Consider the following 18,782-nt stretch of genomic DNA (forward strand, 5'->3'; position numbering starts at 1 on the left):
AGACAAAGTGCAGAATAAACAGACCAAATCATTTAAAAACAAACAAGCAAAACACCCTAAAACCCAATTGGAAGCCAAATGCAGCATCAGGGTTCTCATTGCTGAAGTCTAAGAATATGATTGAAAATACTATAGTAGATTGACTTGGTGTCATTTCACATATCAAAATGACCACAGACTTTTATCAGCATGTTTGATATAATAAAATACTCTCAAAATACTTCGTAAGAAGATATTCAGATGAAAAAGCTAGCTGAAGGGAAAAAGATTTGCCCCAACAGGAACCAAGAAATGCCTTTAATTTTTTTTCTCCTTCCCATGAATGTGAAACTTGATTTTTCCAACATCTTTTTTTATAGAAAGCAGACAACCTCCTTCACCCTTTATTCCTGGATTTGCTTCTATTATAGCACAGATGCAACAGTAACAAATGAGAAATGCAATTTTCCTTCTCTATTTCTTAAAAGTGTTCAAAACTCTTTACATCATTTCCACTGTATTTATGGCCCATGTCTATAAACACACATAGAAAATAAAATGCAGATGAGCAGTGCAATACAGTAACAGCATCGGGCACTTGCTGCTTTTCCATGATAATTTCCATGGGAACAGATGCTAAAGCAAGGTAGTTTGAAAAACATACATGAAAAATTATCCCCACTGCCTTTAAAACTCTTGACTTCAATTTTGTGAAATTAGATTAGAAAATGCTACAGTGAGGCATAAGAAAGAAATTAAAGTATTACCACATGCCTCTTCATTTTAATAGTATTTAGTCTTTACACTTCAAATTCAACCATGTGTTTCAAAGGCATCAGCTACAGTTGTTCCCTCTTCCTTTAGCTAGCAACATAAGCTGTAGTCTTCCTTTAGTAGGCTCTGGAAAGACTTAAACCTCTGCTTATAGTAATGGGATACAAGCACAAAACACAAACTAGCAAAGCACAAGGCAAATTTAAGTACATGAATGGTCCCAGGGGCTCACATGCCTGTGCGGGTGCCAAAGTGAAGCTAAACCTTTGCCCAATTCTGTCCTTTCCCATGTGAAAGATCACCTCTCCCGATGGCTCTTCTGTTTTCGTACTTCTGTTATTTTTGAGGCCTATGACAAAATAAAAGTGCCATACTTTTACCTGCTAGCACAACAGCCAGGAAGCACAGACTCCTTATCCTTTCCATGGTTGAAGGCCAATTTCTGCAGGCATCAGCACCAACAACAGGCAGCCTCTTATACCAGGCAGGGCACGATAAGCCCTTGTTTCAATATGTAATAAGAAACACTGTAAATATTTTTTTTTTAGTATTCCTTTCTTAGAGGAGATTAATTATAACACATGACCTTGTCTGTATTTAAGAATGTATCTAAGCTGATAAGATTGGATGCAATTTGTCCACAAACCGTGCTCAACTTCTGAATTCCACCATTCTTTTCCGACAAATTGTTAGGAAATTAATCTTTCAGAGAACACTTCAGTTCTGGTTGGGTTTTTTGTTGTTGGGTTGTTGTTTTGGCTTTCTGGTTGTTTTGTTGTTGTTGTTTTCTAATAAAACATCTTCAGACTATCAGAGTCCAGTGCTTACCTTTTATGAAATTTCATATTGTCCTTTGTCCCATATGTAGTTTCATAGCACAAACTAGAAGCTTAGAAAAAAACCACTAACAGTTGAATTCTCCATTAAAACAGGACACTGATATTGTGACATTTACAAAGTGACCATTCTCTTCCACCTCATGCCAATGACTTTCAGAGTAAAGCTGTGTTCTATAGTAAGATCTGGTTTGGGTGGATTATCTTCCCAGACTGAAAATGAACAAATACTTTATCTTTCCATACATGCATTATCTAAACTATATTAGCATCTATCAGGAGACAGCATCATAAAAGACAGTGTCTGTGCTGTCAAGCAGCAGCAGAGAGAACCTGCTGCCACAACAGCCCCTCACGAAATAGTCTATTGAGTCAGAGCCAACCAGCAGCAGCAGGCAGCCACTTCCTAGGTTTGTAACTACTTTTGTCCTGTAGCTGCAAGACACAGTAGTCACATGAATCTTAAACATACACACTGAAAACACTGAACTACCTAGGCTTCCAGATGGCATTCATGAGCATTCAGCTGCTGGCATCGTTTATGTAGCTTGGCACAGTGGGGGGGTCTTCAAGCAGTGGGCCAGGTGGTACAGAAACCCTCCACCAGGCACACAAAGCCTCTTCAACCTTACATGCAAATCCACTCTCCACTGGTGGTTTTGCTGAAAGTTGTGATATGGTCCCAGATCTTGTGTGTACCCCTTGAGTAGTCAAATAGCATAATAAGTAACTGGTATTGCTGTTTATTTTAACCAACCTATTTAACTAACCCGTTTCTTAAAAGTATACATGATTACTCATTTCTGCCAAAACTTGGAATGAATCAGTAACTTCAAGTTGCAAGCAGTATGCATTTTCAGCTCCTCTCGAGCTGCAAAGGAAATAATTCCTCCAAGATTAGTAAGAGGCATCAGAAATTTGTTTGACAGACCATATGTAATAAGGTAAGAACTGTCATCTCTTAACAGGAGTCATATGCTTCATTGCTTAGCCTGGAGAAGAGGAGGCTCAGAGGAGACCTTATTGCTGTCTACAACTACTTGAAGGGAGGTTGTAGGCAGGTGGGGGTTGGTCTCTTCTCCCAGGCAACCAGCACCAGAACAAGAGGACACAGTCTCAACCTGCACAACTGGAAGTTTAGGCTCGAGGTGAGGAGAAAGTTCTTGATAGAAAGAGTGATTGGCCATTGGAATGGGCTGCCCAGGGAGGTGGTGAAGTTACCATCACTGGAGCCGTTTAGGAAGAGACTGGATGGGGTGCTTGGTGCCATGGTTTGGTTGATTAGATAGTGGTGGATGATAGGTTGGACTCTATCTGAAAGGTCTTTTCCAACCTGGTTAATTCTATTCTAAGTCTGAGTGAATTCTACTAGTGTTCTGAAATCATATCAAAATGGTCAACAAGAACAAATGTGGGGTACCAGAACACCCTATGGGCAAGCTATTCTACCCACACTGTGTAAAACTACATTTTACATTCAGGGCTTTTGCAAGGGAAGTGACTTTTTTGCTTCTTTGTTTTGTTTTTATATATAAGCAAGTATGAAGACAAAAAGTAGTAGTTCACATTCACATCTTTATTTAAGCATTACCTACAGAAGCTCTAATTTACAGACTGATCTTTTTCAGAAACAAACAAAAACACAAACAAACAAAACCAAACGACACAAAAAAACCAAACCAAACCCAACATCAAACATAAAGAGAACCCCCTCAATATGCAAACACTATCTGAATCTACACAATTCTTTTAAATTTGCAGAATTTACAAATTAATACTCAGAGCAGTGGGGCAAATGTACATCCTCCCTCAATATCCACACTCTTAAGAGCTTTAGAAGTCATACAGGCACAAGGTAAGATATTTTCTTTATACAACCCTCTATTTACACAGCTTTTTCCAACACACATGGTTCAGTTCCCAAAGTAACTGCCAAGGTTTGCAAAACAGTGTATTTAAAATACATTTAGCAGCATATAAAATTAGATAAAAAGGAAAGACATTTTGCTTTAAAAAAAGAAAATGAGATGACAGAAACAAATCCATAAGAAAAAATAGAGTAAGATATATTTCTGTCATGATATTAAGAATACCTAGTCATTATAGAACGTAGGCAAAACACTAATAAAACATACCAGTTTCTGAGCATTTGAGTTCTAGTCCTGAGCAGAGTATACATAGCTGCACAACTTTGGTCAACAAGGATTATATGCTAACATTAACACAAATCATACAGCATTTGCTGTTAGTAGGATACAGCCATGTCAGATAGATGTGTCATTACAGCTCCTTCTCATCTTTTATTCACTTCACTTTACTAAAAACAGTGCAAGTGACCTTTAGAATCTTGAAATTGCCTGTTGTAATCAAAGGCTTGTTACTGGGACATAATCATCCCCCTGCTACCCTAAAACACAAAACAACTGATCATATTTGTGAGTGAAATACAGCAGAGCATTTTTGGTTTATATTCCAGGTTATAATTTTGAGGTGGTCATTAGATAAGACTGATTTCCAGTTAAACTGCAGGTGTTACAAATAGCACACAACTTCAGTCACAGAACACAAACACATATATATGACCATTGAGACAAGTGTGTTACCAAGAGGTGATTTTTTTTTCCTTATATACAGTACATATTTTAAGGACAGCAGGTCTGTTAGAAGAGTTCATTCTTACTCGTCAGTTCATTCCCATCATCAGTGTTTTACCTAATGAGCATGCAGCAAACTGCATACAGTGCACACGAAATTCATCAACACATTAATTTATCCCCCTAATTTCAATTACTGGCAAGATCTTCACTTGCATCTCCTGTATCTGAGATCTGTCCATCTATTAGATTTCGAGCTTTCCAGATCCTCACAGTCCGGTCACTGAAAAAAAGGCGGGGAAAAAAGCACACCACAAAGCAGTATTAGAGCCAGGTACTAGACTGGGTAAGAGGTGGGAGGAGGAGGGCAGGGGAACTCACTTAAAAGCTCAGGTGTCTTATTCAGAAAGACGGTTTTGCCAAAATAAGATTTCTTAATGGATATACAAAGCTCATTCTGCCTCAAGGAGACTTTGCAGTATAGAATGTACAATATTTAAGAGTCTTGAATGTTCTCACAGCACTGGCTACTAGCTTTAATGACTTAAGCAAGTATAAAGATTGTTTCCAAGGGAAGTAAAACTCTGCTATTACTTATATTTTTAAAATACAATTAATGGTAAGAGGCTTAAGTAGGCTAACATCAGAGAACAGCTTCCATCATGTAACTATTTGCAGTGCAGCAGATGACAGGCAAACAGGCCAATGCACTACAGAATCAGAGACACAGATCAAGAGACAGACTCAACAGGACAAGGCTGCTTCCTGCCATCAAAACAAGTGTGAGAAGTTTTAATAGGTTAAATCAAACAGGACCTGAAACATACTTCCTTTGCACGAGAGGTATCAGTCTGTAATAAGAAAAGGTAACAAAAGCACAGAACCACAAGACCATATCAAGTGCTGAATCACCTTCCCCCACAAAAACCCATCAGAACCCTTTGCAGCCTGCTTTTGGGTGACTGAACCCATTTCTGGGTATCCCTGAATGGGAGGTTTTCCCTTTTTTCAGTGAGCATGTACGTATGCTGGTTCATCTTTCCAGAAAGATACTGCTAAAAACTTAGAATCAGTTGTGTAGTAGCACATTCCTGCCTGACAACTGAACCTTGAATTCACCACCTGTCAGCCTGCTGGGTAATTTTTGGTAGCAATGAAGCCACACTTTGGGTAGCTATTGCTGCCTCTTTTGTGGGGGTGTCTGAAAAAAGCCCTCTAGTGAGCTACTGTTCAGAAGCCCAGGAGAGGCAAGCTCTAATTCTGTACCTTTAGCAACAGTTATTATTTACACAGTTGTAATGTGTATGCAAGTATCACATGCAACAGGTTATGTAACTTGTATTGCCATACATAGAAAGTGAAATGAAAGAACTAGTCCTGTTAAATCGCATTTTTTTTCCTGTGAAAGAGAAGTTAAGAGTTTCTCACAAACATCGAGCTATGTAACTAGCAAACACTGACTCACATATTCCTTTTAACCAGCTCAAAACAACTCCAGGAGGCAATAGTCAGAACAGAGCTTATCATACCGTAGGGGTTTTCTGACTTGAGCCTTCACTTCAGTGCAAGTTCTCAGAATACCCTAAGATCTGTAGACCTTCACCACAATGTTACAATGCCAGCCAAAACACTGGTATATTTGAGGTACTTATATCTTCTAAACTTAATCTTTCGGCAGAGTCAGAAGCTTTAACTTCTCTAATCCTATTAATATTAAAAAAAAAAACCACAACACTTGTAACTGGCCACTAAACATAGAAATCCTTCTTCAGTTCAGAAAGATCTGCATTCGTCTCAGAATTCAGAAGCTTCTACGATTGGCATTAGAAGATTAACACGACAGCTTTCACGGCTCCTGTGCTCAGACCACACCACTAAGCAGGTTCTGCTGCCACCTCCTGCACTTTCTCCAGAATGAGGTGTTAATCTTGGTCAAGTCCAGGTACTCAAATTTTCCCTGCTTCACTGAGGAAGCAAATGTTCAAACCAAGGTGTTTTAAAAGGAGAGCAGGATGGTTTGCAAAGCTTCTGCTATACGCTGGCACTTAAAACCAAACAAAAAATCCAAAACACTACCACATACCATGGCTCTTAAAAAAATTCCTACAGGTCAGGAATGGCTGTAAAGAGACAAGCTGGTAGAGTTCTCAGCTATTGCCAAAATCTCCTTGCTATCCTGCAGACAAGCAGGCTTCAAAGATTTTTGCTCATACACCCCACCAGTTAAAAAATGTTAAAGTACCCCCACACACACACCTCCCATGTGCATTTATATTTTCCTCCTGCATTCCAACAGATCATGCTGCACATTCCTCGGGGTACATGCACCCCACTTTAGAGATCAGTAGACTGTTAGCATTTAGGGACACGGGGAGGTCTCCCCCCATGCTTGCTATGAAGTGACTTAAGACAGTTGAAGATCTCCTAAATGCATTTGCACAGACAGAATACTACACAGAGCTATGGAAAGAAAAGGCTAATGGAAAAGACAAACTCACTCTGCTGCTGTGAAGATCTGGCTGGAGTTGGTGCAGATTGCATTTATAGGGCTGTCATGTCCCTTCATCTCCCCAATAGGTGCAAAGGTATCCACATTCCAGAGCTTGAGGAAGCCTCCTCTGCAGCCACTGAGAAGAACTGGGGCGTCAGGTACCAGCCCAAGAGCACACACCCAGTCTTTATGAGCATTAGGAACTTGCTGAAAAAGAAGGCAGACAAGTCTCACAGGGCTGCAAAAACTTCTAGATGAAAAATTCCAAGTTATGTAGTTGATTTGCTACAGGACTCTAAATATACCCCAGCCCTGTGGCTTCTCCTTTAGGGCAAGGGTGGTACTATTTTCTGTGAGGCCACTCCTATACCACAAGTTTCTCTCTCTTTGTGAAATAATACTGAAAAACAAGAAGAAAATCCAATGTGCACAAGTGACCTGATGTACAACAGAAACTTATTTAGGATAATGCTGTATCTGCATGTGTTCAAATGCATATTTGAATGCCTATTTGACATATGGCAGCTATATGTTTCAGGTCTGTCTGTAAAGCAGCTATAAAACAAGAAAAAGCCAAAACCTACTAAAAAATACACCAGGGAGACAAACTTTCTGCCTGTGCCTTCCTCCTTTCTTCTTTCCCCATTACAAATTATAAATTGATTTTGTGAAGTTACAAAACAAAAAATACATTAATTCTTTATTGAAGAAATACAACAACATTTTTCCTGCAAACTCAAAGTAAAATGCTGCACAGACCAACTAATATGAATACCTGTTTGGTACTAACACTGGGGAAATAAAATGCAGCAAATTCGGGCTACTAAGGGGACCAGGACTGACTCTTCTCAAGTTTGGTAAGAACTACTTTGTGTTGCTGCCTTTCTCATGTTACAGAGTGGATTCAGCTTTCTAGGATCATCTTGGCATTTTATCTGTATCAGACTGCTACCACAATACCACTGGTCTGATCCTGCAACACTATGAAATTAGGAGGGGGAACAGCTCTTAAAAAAAAGTTTTGTTTTGTCACAGTGGTGTTTTGTGGCTTCAGACATACAGCTCCAAGTGAAGTAGATGATCTCCAAGCTCTTTTGAATAAGATGTTTGCTAAATAGTTTTCATCAGTTGTAGACTTGTTTAACAGGTATGACAAACCAGGCCCTCTGTGGAAATACTTGTACTTACACTCCACATTTCCTTCACCTACAACAGTCAAGCATACATACCAGAAGAAAGTTGCAACAACAATTCTGACTGGGTAAGAGCAGTTTAAGGAATGCAATGGATCACCTAGAGCAGCTGTGCAATCTGTAACCTTGGAGAAATTCAAAACTCAGCTGGGCAAGGCCTTCAGCAACCTGATCTAACTACAAAGTTGGCATTGCTTGGACCAGCTGGCCAAATTCACACTGTGTGACTGCCAGTGGGCACTGACTTATCACATAATTAGCAAAAGTGACAGTGCTTTTCTTCATTCCTCGAAAGAGACAGCAAATAAAAAAATATATTGTTTTGTCAAATGCTTTAGTCTCACCTCCCTGAAAAACACACATTTTATAGAAGAGAAATAATTTTAATTCCGTTTTACTTTTAGAACTACCAACCAGCAAAACGTGAAGTATAAAAACTATGAAGTGCACATATACCAAAAAGAATGCAAGAGAAATGATACAACCAGCCCACTGGAACATACTACTTGACCTCTACTCCCATATTCTTATTTTGAGGGTCAGGTGAAGATTTTCTGTAACAAGTTTAATTCCTGAGTTCTTAGTTTAATTGTAAAGTTTTAGTAGTGTTATGAAAAGGAACAGGCACTGAAGAGGGTAACTCTGAAAGAAGGTCAAGAAAGTTTGTACATTTATGGGATACTAAGTATGCCCATAATGAAATTGTCTTTTTAAAGTGACCTTTCCATTATTCTGTCATGTCCAAAATCGTCAATGTTCTATTACATAACAAATTTTCTTGTTATTACTCGACACATTAAATGCACTCCTCCCTCATAAAATTCTTAAATTATTAGTACCCAATAAAAGCTTTCCAAAGCCAAGATTATCTCCTGCCTTCCATTTCTCACACAGAATCCACTATCTCTATTTCCACAACTTTTCATAAGACACAAAAGATCAGACTTCAACATTACCCTGGATTTGAACTCCTTTTTCCACACATCCCTTCTCCTAAATTCCATTCTCTTCACACACCCTCACCCCAATGAAAACCTACAGCAAATATATTCTAACAACAAACAAACGATTAGGTGTGTGAATACATTGCATAACAAGATGAATGGAGATAAAGACAGAGAGATGATCTGCCACTTCACTCTGCTCTGGTGAGACCTCACCTGCAGTACTGGATCCAGCTCTGGAACCCTCAATACAGGAAGGACATGGACCTGATGAAGCAGGTCCAGAGGAGGACCACAAAAATAATTCAGGGGGCTAGAGCACCTGTCCCATGTAGTAGGGCAGGCTGAGGGAGCAAGGGTTGCTCAGTCTAGGGAAAAGGCAGCTCTCGGAAGACCTAATAGCAGCCTTCCAGTGCCTGAAGGGGGCCTACAAGAAGTCTGGAGAGGGATTGTTTACAAAGGCCTGTAGTGATAGGACAAGGCACAATGGTTTGAATTTAGAGAAGAGTAGATTTAGGATGTTAGGATCAAGTTCTTTACCATGAGGGTGGTAGAACACTGGAACAGGTTGCCCAGGAAGGTAGTTGAAGCCCTATGCCCGAAGATATTCTCAGCCAGGCTTAACAAGGCTCTGAGCAACCTGACCTAGTGGAGGATGTCCTTGGTCACTGCAGGGGGGTTGGACTAGATGACCTTTGAAGGTTCCTTCCGTCCCAAGCCATTCTATAATTCTGTGATTGTATGAGCCTGAAAATTTATACAGCTGGAAAACACAGCATGACTGTCACATCAGCTGCATTTTTTTTCCATTACCTGAAGAAGGTCTTTTTGAGACAAATCCCATTTCTTAATTCCATTATCTCTGGATCCACTAAAAAGGTTGTCTCCCATAATAGCAAGAGCTTCAATGCCATCATAATGAGGAGGTTCAAAATTGTGTGTAGGACTTACACTTCCAAGAGCTCCTTCAGTCACATCAAACATCTAAAACAAATAATCAAATATGTTAAATAAAATTACCTGCCATATAACCAGCTTGGATAACATGCAGGAAGTAACTTCAGAGGGAAAACTTGGAAAGTCTTATTACAGTATCATGATGCATATTTGACAGAATTTATCTACTAGAACCACACTTTTTCCACCTCTTGCCTTATGCAGGCATGCTTAACTGACTTCAGAGAAGACTGATCTGAAAAAAATGCTACAATGCGGTTACAGAACACATTGTATCTTCACAAGAACAAGCTTGCATATACTGGGTGGTGAGCTAGAGAAACAAAGCCCATGAGTACAGGAAACATGACTCTCACCAGGAGAGTTGCACAGGCTACTGCAAGAAGAGAAATTCATGTATTTTTCTAACCAAGCTGTTGTGGCAGTGGTTACATACCATTATATCCTGCTGCTTTCCATGGACTAGACACCTCTCTCTTCGCCTGTGATACATGAATGAGGTCTAAAGCTAAATTTTTTAACTGAGTCTGTTTTAACAGCTTTAGGCATAATCAATCTTCCTCAGGACTTCACAGCAGTCTAAGCAACCCTGTTTCATTTTGCACTGTAGTGAGCCAGAAGTCTCACAGATGAGCTGTAAGTTTTAAAACCACTACTTCTGTTTCACAAGCAAATGTCAGATTTCATCTCCTGTTATTTGCTCTTCATTGACCTTTTAAAAAGAATGAGTTTAGAAGTAAAAAAAAAGAGAGGTTGACAGTGTAAAAGAAGAGCTGAAGTGAATTAAAGGTAGTTTAAAAAGGTACCTCATTCAATTAAAATGCATCAGTTCCAGTTGTAACAAAGAAGTTCAGTGATATGCCAGAAAAATTAGGCAGTTGGACTGAAGTGACTAATATCCCTGGCACAGTACACAGTAGCTTCCTTTGGCAAGGAGAAACATTACCTGTGACCAGACCTGCTACCCACCATGGACATACCCATGTGCAGAAGCACTGAGAATTCCCAAACTGCTGCCCTGACCATGCACATACAGATCATTTATGCTCTTTGAAGTGGCTTGACAATTAGACAAATTCACCTTGCAGAACACACACAGCCCCAAAATACCCCTGGATAGTCTAGTGATTGCAAGTCAAGAAGTAGGCAGCCATGTAAGGATTTATATAGCCGGCCCACAGCAAAGAGCACACAAAAATGGCAGATATACTTCCTAACTGTTTACAGCTGTTTTCCTAAACAGCCTTCCACCTACCTGTTTGTCACATTAATTGATAGCATGATATAATTGCCTTCAATGATCCCATTCTGTTTTCCCCACTAAGGTTCTTCACAGATTCATGTGCCAGGATGCTAGGTCCTAACTAAATTCTAAATCCTGCAGAAAAGTCATTACCAAGAGCCTCTCTATATTGCCCTGTGCATAAGAATCCTCTAGCCTCTAACCATGGGGACTGTGTGGTGGTTTAGGCTGGGTGCTGGCCCAGATGCCACTGCACAGAACTCACCTGGGAGGTCCCAAGGGGTGGGCCCAGCCCAGGGGGTGTTCACAGGAAACCAGGTATTCCATTCCCATAATGCCCTGCCTCCCTAGAAAATGTCCATGCAGGGTCTTCACTTCCTCTTTCGTCCCCTGCTGCAGCCTAGGTAAAATGGTGTGAGCCACCTCCCTTGGGCCTGCCCAGGCCCAAGGCTGGGTTGGGGGGAGGAGAAAGAGCCCTGGGGGGTTTGGGAGTACCCCCAGGTGGGGATGGGATGTTCTTGGGTATGTTGTGGGATTTCTCTCTTTGTCACAGTGCTTGTGGTTCTCTGTAAAACTTTCATTGTTGTTTTTTTATTGTTTTTCTATTTAAACTTTCCATCACTTTTGCAATCCGTTTGTCTGAGTTGTTATTTCTGCCTGTGGTGGGGAGGGGGTTTGCCCCAACCCATTACAGACTGCTGACAGGTGTGCACCCACTTCCCAGGCTGTGACTGGTTTAGTGTACAGCCAAGCATTTAAGAAATGCAGGATAAAAGGAGAAAGCCTACCTTGACAAGAAACTCACATGAATTCCAACTCTTGTGCCCACCCCTCCGCATACCCCCCCCCACCCCCCCCGGAGTGTTTATAGACTTTTTCCAGTGTGAGAAGTATGAGTGGTTTGGTCATAGTCCTAACAAAGAGGAGCTTGTAGATTCAAAACCCCCTTGCCTGAGCTTGGCCAAAACAAAAAGGAAAAACTCCAAACAGAACCCCCATAAAACCAGGTTCCCTGTGCTCACATGAATTAATCACAATGCCAAGAAGCAGGATAGAGTTATAATGCCACCGGCTGCTCTTTGAACAGAACTCAGAGCAACCTATGTGCTAATAAATACACCAAATAGATTGGCATATTGGCTGAGATGCACTGACCTCTATCTTCTTCCCCAGTTCAGAACATGGGTAGCACTTAAGCAAGAGCCTGGGCCAGACCCCAGACTCTCTTCTGCAAGGACCACATAATGTCTCTGCTTAAGCATTTTGGCCTGCACTCCAAAGTGGCGACTCTGACTTAAGATACTTCCAAGGAGCTACGTGTTACTTAAGAGTAGGTGTTAGGAATATTTCTTGAAGTCTGTCAGTCTTGTGGGGAATTAAGTAAAAATTTAAGTACAGATAATGATCCACCTATGTTCCATGAAAAAAGGAGGACTGAAGTGGTAAGCATTTACTGAGACTAAACATAACTGATGAAACAATTCCTATCTTGGTTATCACATTTAAAATATGGAGATGCAAGTCACTTCTGCTGAAGACTATATGGCATGCTGATGCAAAGAGTTAAAATAAGAAAGTAGTTTACCTTTATATAATGATCCTTTGAACCAGTGACAATAAGATCTTGTCCACTGGAAATTCGATCTACAGTAAGGCACATAACAGGACCCTGGTGACCAGTTAGCTTTCCCGTAGACTGAAATCTTCAAGAGCAAGAAAATAAAGAAAGATTTGTTATTTTTCCGTAGACCAACAACAGTCTAGAGAACAGTTTCTGCAAGAACAGATCTTTTTATCTCCCTCTTGTCTTCACTATTCATGCTCCCCTTTACATATATTCTATTGCTCATATCCCTGACTAAATGTTAAATCTATGTTAAACAAACAAAACTTTCTAGTTATGTAAAATTTAAGAGTACAGACAAACCAGACCCCTCAATTTGTTCTCTGTATTTTGAACACAGTTTATAGGTGCAGCAGGTTCTGTTTGGAAAAGTGCTATTATAGCATCTGTCACCTTACAAGCATCTGTTTTATAGTGCCTATCTTAAAACATTGTGTTTTTCCTAAACATTTTTACTAAAACAGTTCACCATAACCTTAACACATGAGAAAATATGAGCACCTCCTTTATCTCGGTAACCACCACAGCATGGACTATTTAATCCATACACCTTGACCATATTTTGCCCAGTTCAAGGACATTAACATAAACAGGAAACACATCACTGAATTTGTTTCATAGTCACTGACTTTTTATATGCATACATAACCACAAGAAAAACATTCTCTTCTGCTGATGATCAGTACCTTTTCAGGTCCCACATCCTCACCGAGTTTCCAGCAGCTGCATAGAGGAATGTTCCAGTTTGATTTAGTGCAATCTGATTGATCTGGTTCTCCCCAGCGGGGATAGTGACCGTTCTGTTAGTACTTCCTGAACACACATCACCAGGCATTGCTTGGCCTGAAGACCTGAGTACAGAGAGGAAGGAGTAAAAAAAAAACAAACAAACACAAAACACAAACACACACACACACAAAACCCCCCAGAAACCAAACCATTCATTGCATTCATTGTTATGTTCTTTCTACTTTATGTACAGTTTAAAATCAAACCTATTTACCTGAGCAAAATGCCAACTGTTAATAGCAAACGTGATAAAACACTACAGGCATGGATGAAATGCTTTGTTTCTGTACTTTACCCGGACCATGTGGACTTAACCTGAACACACATGCAAAGCTTAAAGACTCAGAAAATAGTATACTTGAATTACACTGTGCTGCACTATTTAATTAAATATAATCAAATTTACCTAATGTTATGACACATTTAAACTCTTGGCATTTAAATTTAGCATACTTACGTCAATGTCCGAATACACTTGGCAGAATCTCTGATGTCCCACACCTTGATATAAGAGGTTGAGACTGTAAAGACCAGGCTAGTGTAGTTGCAGTATTTTATGGAAACAACATTATTTGGATGACCCCCTAGAGACATAATCTCTTGTCCAGTTACCAGATTCCAGACTTTACAGGTGCGATCTAAATAAAGACAAACAAAAAGGGTAAAAGAATAATAAAACCTTTACCTAAACAGAAGATTAATATTTTCCAAAATGCAGTAATTTAAAGCACTACATGAATTCATTCACATTTTCATATCCCTCCACTTAGGTATGCACTGCAGAAAGACAGCCTAACTAAACAGGTCATAAAGACTACACAGGGACATCATTTACCATCATCAAAACTAAGCAAGGTTAATCATTAAATGTTGTGTGTATTAGCTACCATTGCATTTTTAAAGGATAAAATCCCATCTCAGGGAAAGTGAAGACACAGACAGTTTATAAACTGTAAAGTTTGGATTATGACAGGCCAAGAGAACCACATAGTTTTTAGTTCAAGACCACAGTTCAGGAGAGGCCAAAGATGTGCTAATTCCCACCTCTACAGCAAACTTGAGGCTATTACTTTGTATTGCACATTATGTTGCACATACTATTAGGATTGGCTCTGTTATAGCATTTGACAAATGTTAGTGTTACTCTTTATAGTTACTTATGCCACTAAAAGTAAATGGCCAAATATTATACATTGAAATTTCTTCATCTTACGTTGCAAAGCAGATCCTCACAATCTTCCACTGTATTTACAGCACTAAACACAAGAGAATGTCACACTACCCCAAGTTATCAAAGCAACCTCTGTAGGCTTTCCCAACCTTTAGATCCAGTGAAGAGAAGGTCATCAGTTGCATCAACACAAAGCACAGCCTTGGCATGCCCTTCAGCTGTATAGATACACTGAAGTGGGGATGATCGGATGCACTTTGAAGCAGGGAATGGGTTAATTATCCCCCTAAAGGGAAGAGAATAATGTGAGTTTGGCATAGCAATAGACACAGAAAAAATTATTTTACTTAAATGTAGGGAAATTTCCTTATGTGTGAAAGGAAAACAGCTAACTACCTATAAACTATGTAAGGAGTTTTAGCATTTAGCTTTAACAAGTGTCGGTGCTGGACTATCAGTTAAAGGAAATCACAAAAACAAACAAACGAAAAGGATGCTGCATGTTGGGTACATGGGAAAGTCAGTCTAATTCTTTCAGAATTAGGGTGCTTAAAGCTCCTGGATCCCCAGGACCAGCCCTAAGACTACGAATTGCATATCAACACTTTCATCTAAACAGCACGTCTGAAAAATGGAGCAAACAATGTATACTTCCAGTTCCAAACTCAGCAGGCATTTCACATGAACTGCCTTCTATGGACAGACTTGGAGAACTGCTGCTAACTTGTATGCTTGAAGAAGCTTCCCTTCAGCACTCTGTACCCAATGCCAAGCTTCTACTGAAAGGGCTAAAAGGGAGTATGGTTGGAGTCCAGAGAACCCAGAGGAATCTTCCTGGGAATTCATAGCTAGTTCTGTGGTGGTGCCAGAAGAATGTAACTTAGTCAGCAAAAACTCCACAGTTCAACACCAAATAATTATTTAGCATTCTAAAATCCCATGCATACAACTGCATACGCACTGAACCCCAGTGACTTCTGAAACACAGAAAAGCCTCAAGGTAATGCCCATGCAACGCAATGCTGTGACCTAACCAGCCTGAGTTAAGACTTGTGGTCATACCCTTCTGGGATTTACACACAACTCTGAGAAAAAACAAACTAAACCATAGCCTTATCTAACAAAACAAGGAGTGTGAGATGATCTAGGAAAATGTAAAAATTCTGTTACATTGCCAGAAGCTTTATACTAGAAGGAAGTCCTTGGTACTGTCTAACTTGCTGAAGATTAGCTGTTTTTTCTAGTGCAGTCTTAAAAAACCTTATATTATACATTTTTAGTGCTCAGGACATCTTCATTCACATAATTCATCACTCCTCCACAATGCTTTAATAGATTATTCTAATATTATTATTGCTGTAATTGCCATTAATTTCCTCATGTTGGAAAGGCATTCAGCTTCCCATCTGCGCTTTTTAGGTTTTCAAGAACACACGAGTGATTTACTTTATTAATTTAGGTCTCCATGCTTTTGTTTTTTCAAAATCTGGTAAAACTAACATGAGTCTCTCCATAGTATTCCCCAGAGGATCATGCTGCTTCTAGGCTGGAGATAGTTCTACAGTTCTTCTCACCTATTTGTTCTCTTGACAAGTCATAAAACTCACACCACCAAGCTAGCTTTTTATGTACAGTGTTCTGAAATCTATAGACACAAAAAATATCTGACTGCTACAGCAACCAAAGACATCATCAAATTGCTGTTACTCCTTTGACTGTCCTTCTCTTGATAAACTAAATATTTCACTAGGTAACAAAATCCTAAGTCACATCTTAGGAATGCGAGTGGGGATATTTCTTCCATCTCTTAAACCACCGAGAGTACTATCATAAGATCATAATAGAAAAACACTATTAAGTTTTATTTACACTGGGATTTAATTTTTAGTGACAAACACACAACTGAACAAGAAGAACAGAAAGAGAAGCATATAAAACCTAAGACAAGGTCTGCTCCTGTTTGTTAAAAGAAAATAAAGAGAAAGAATATGTCTAAGGAAAGCTTTAAACCATACATCATTTAAAACAGAAGAAAAAAATAATAATTACATGCTCAACAGCAAAGAACACCCTAAAAAAGGTGATGGGAAGACATGCTTGACCATAATTTTACTTGTTTAAACTTCTGGCAAAAGCAGAAAAGAAGCAGTGTACAAGTATCAGAAAAATTCATGCAGCAAAATGAAATTTCTTGCGAACTGGAATAGCTTCAGTGAGATGCCAAGAAAACAGAAAAGAGGTAAGTACCTGTGTACCTCCGACAGAGAGGAATCACTTTCATCAGACCTATAATCAACAGTGGTGGAATTGTGAGGAGAAAGAATATAGGTATCAGCAAAGTAAAGCCTCCATATGAAAGAAAAACTACAGCATGGCCAATTCAGAAAAGCAATGCCAGTCCACAAACGGTATGATGCATTGCTCAGGGTATACCTCAAACCCGTGTCATACAGGCCAAGGAAGTTGAGTAACACCAGCTAAGCCATTAGTTATTTCTCCAACATTTTTTACAGAAGACAAGGAAGTAAAAGGTGAAGATGGATTCATAAATTAACCTTTGTTACAAAATGCTTGTTGAAAATATGAGAAGGAAAAGAAATTCTGAACATCAATGCCTGTTAAGTGTAGAAGCATGGAAAATGATAAGCATAAAACTATTAAACATATTGATAGCCCACTGGAATAAGACCTTAAAAATAAAAACTAAGAAACACAAGAAAAATTGCACACACAAATGCAGATGTGAACATCTGCAGTAGGTCTTAAGACATCCTTCATTTCCAGCTCAAACCAGATTCTGCAGTTTCAATTGACTTCAAAGTCAGTCCAGAGAAAATGAAAATGATTAGGCAGGAGTTATCAGTAAGATACAGGTGACAGTGAAGATAGAAGTTACAAGCACAGTTAAACTACTGAAAGCCTTGTTTGGCATGTGGTCACTGCAGACCACTGGAGGGGGGGGACCACCACAACCAAAACCAACCAACAAAAAACCATACACAACAAAACCACCCTAAGTTTTACAAAAGATATTAGTGTAAACCAACAGGAGCAATTTTGCTACAGTCAGAACAAGAAGTCTATTCCAAGTCTGATCTGCAGTTTTTAAGCACTGCATAGCACTAGTATTGGTACTGAAACCTATAAACATTTTGTGCAAGTCCACTGCAGTTTGGAGTAAAGCTCCTAATTAACATCTAATGTGAGGAAACTGAGCTGTGCTAAACAAGGTATGAATGTCATCTGCTTCTCCAGATCACCTCCTACAGTGTGTTCCATAGCTTGCATAACCCCTAAACAATGATGTTCTAGCTGTTTCAAAACTCCGTCCTCCCAGGTGCCATTGTGACAGCACTCTCAGAAAGGCTAGAGTAACCAAATAACTACTATCAAAAGTACTATTTCCTAAATTGTCAGCTAAATCCTACTTTCAAGTGTAAGCACACACACGAATACACATACGTCTAAAATCTACCATTCTTTTCTACTTCGGGTGTAAAACTACGAATGTAAAACATAGCCTAGAAAACAGGAAACTAGGTTCAGCAGGAAATTGCTTTTCTTGAATTTTTTTCCCCATAATGGTTCTATAGGGGGTTAAAATATTTTACTCCAAAACTACACCAAATGATAAGAAATATCTCCTCTGGTCTTGCAGAAGGGCAAAACACCTAACAGATACTACACTGATAAATTGAGCCGCACTTTGCAGTTCCTCTGTTGGGGGCTGAGGCTTCCCTCTGTGACTTACTTATCCTGCTGAACTGTTGTGTTTCCCTGAGAAACAGTAAGACGACTAAAAACATTCATTTCATTACGGGGCCGGCTTGGTGGGGAAGTAGGAGGTGACAGACTAGCCTCTGGGGCTCCAGAATCTGAGCTACAAGAAAAAAAGAACATCTTCTTTAACAGGTTATGAACGGTTAGAAAAGTTAAATGCAACATGGCTCAAATATTAGATGCTCTTTTCTTAAGTGAATAAATAATGCTAGCTACTGATGTTTCCCCGAGAAGGTAAACTTAAGACTACAAACTGCTGCAGAGTATAAGGTAGCACAACACTCAGACTTTACATGCTAACAGTGAAAGCTCCAAGCAGAAAATACACATGTAAAATGGAGAAATTTTTATAAAACTGCAGTTTCATAGAGAAATTGTTGTCTTACAGTTAAAAAAAAAAAGTTCTG

General features: G+C 39.4%; 1 protein-coding gene across 9 annotated transcripts in view; it reads right to left on the minus strand.

Annotated features, from left to right (window-relative positions):
* Positions 1–3,144: 3,144 nt before the first annotated feature.
* Positions 3,145–18,782, minus strand: part of KIF21A (kinesin family member 21A) — a 90,264-nt gene continuing 74,626 nt past the window's right edge. For 4 of the 9 annotated variants that reach the window (XM_068166611.1, XM_068166603.1, XM_068166627.1 and 1 more), the window contains 9 exons: positions 18,347–18,475; positions 16,843–16,881; positions 14,745–14,881; positions 13,882–14,062; positions 13,322–13,486; positions 12,597–12,714; positions 9,625–9,795; positions 6,682–6,881; positions 3,145–4,466 (listed from right to left, as the gene is read on the minus strand). In XM_068166611.1, coding sequence (XP_068022712.1) covers positions 4,373–4,466; positions 6,682–6,881; positions 9,625–9,795; positions 12,597–12,714; positions 13,322–13,486; positions 13,882–14,062; positions 14,745–14,881; positions 16,843–16,881; positions 18,347–18,475 — 1,234 coding nt within the window. In that variant the 3' untranslated portion in view covers positions 3,145–4,372. The remainder of the gene's footprint in view (positions 4,467–6,681; positions 6,882–9,624; positions 9,796–12,596; positions 12,715–13,321; positions 13,487–13,881; positions 14,063–14,744; positions 14,882–16,842; positions 16,882–18,346; positions 18,476–18,782) is intronic. The other 5 variants (XM_068166626.1, XM_068166635.1, XM_068166661.1 and 2 more) reach the window with 3 other exon arrangements.

This window comes from Melanerpes formicivorus, unplaced genomic scaffold (assembly GCF_026170545.1).
Source record: "Melanerpes formicivorus ecotype bairdi unplaced genomic scaffold, bMelFor1.0.p_v2 SCAF_3, whole genome shotgun sequence".
Lineage (NCBI taxonomy): Eukaryota > Metazoa > Chordata > Aves > Piciformes > Picidae > Melanerpes > Melanerpes formicivorus.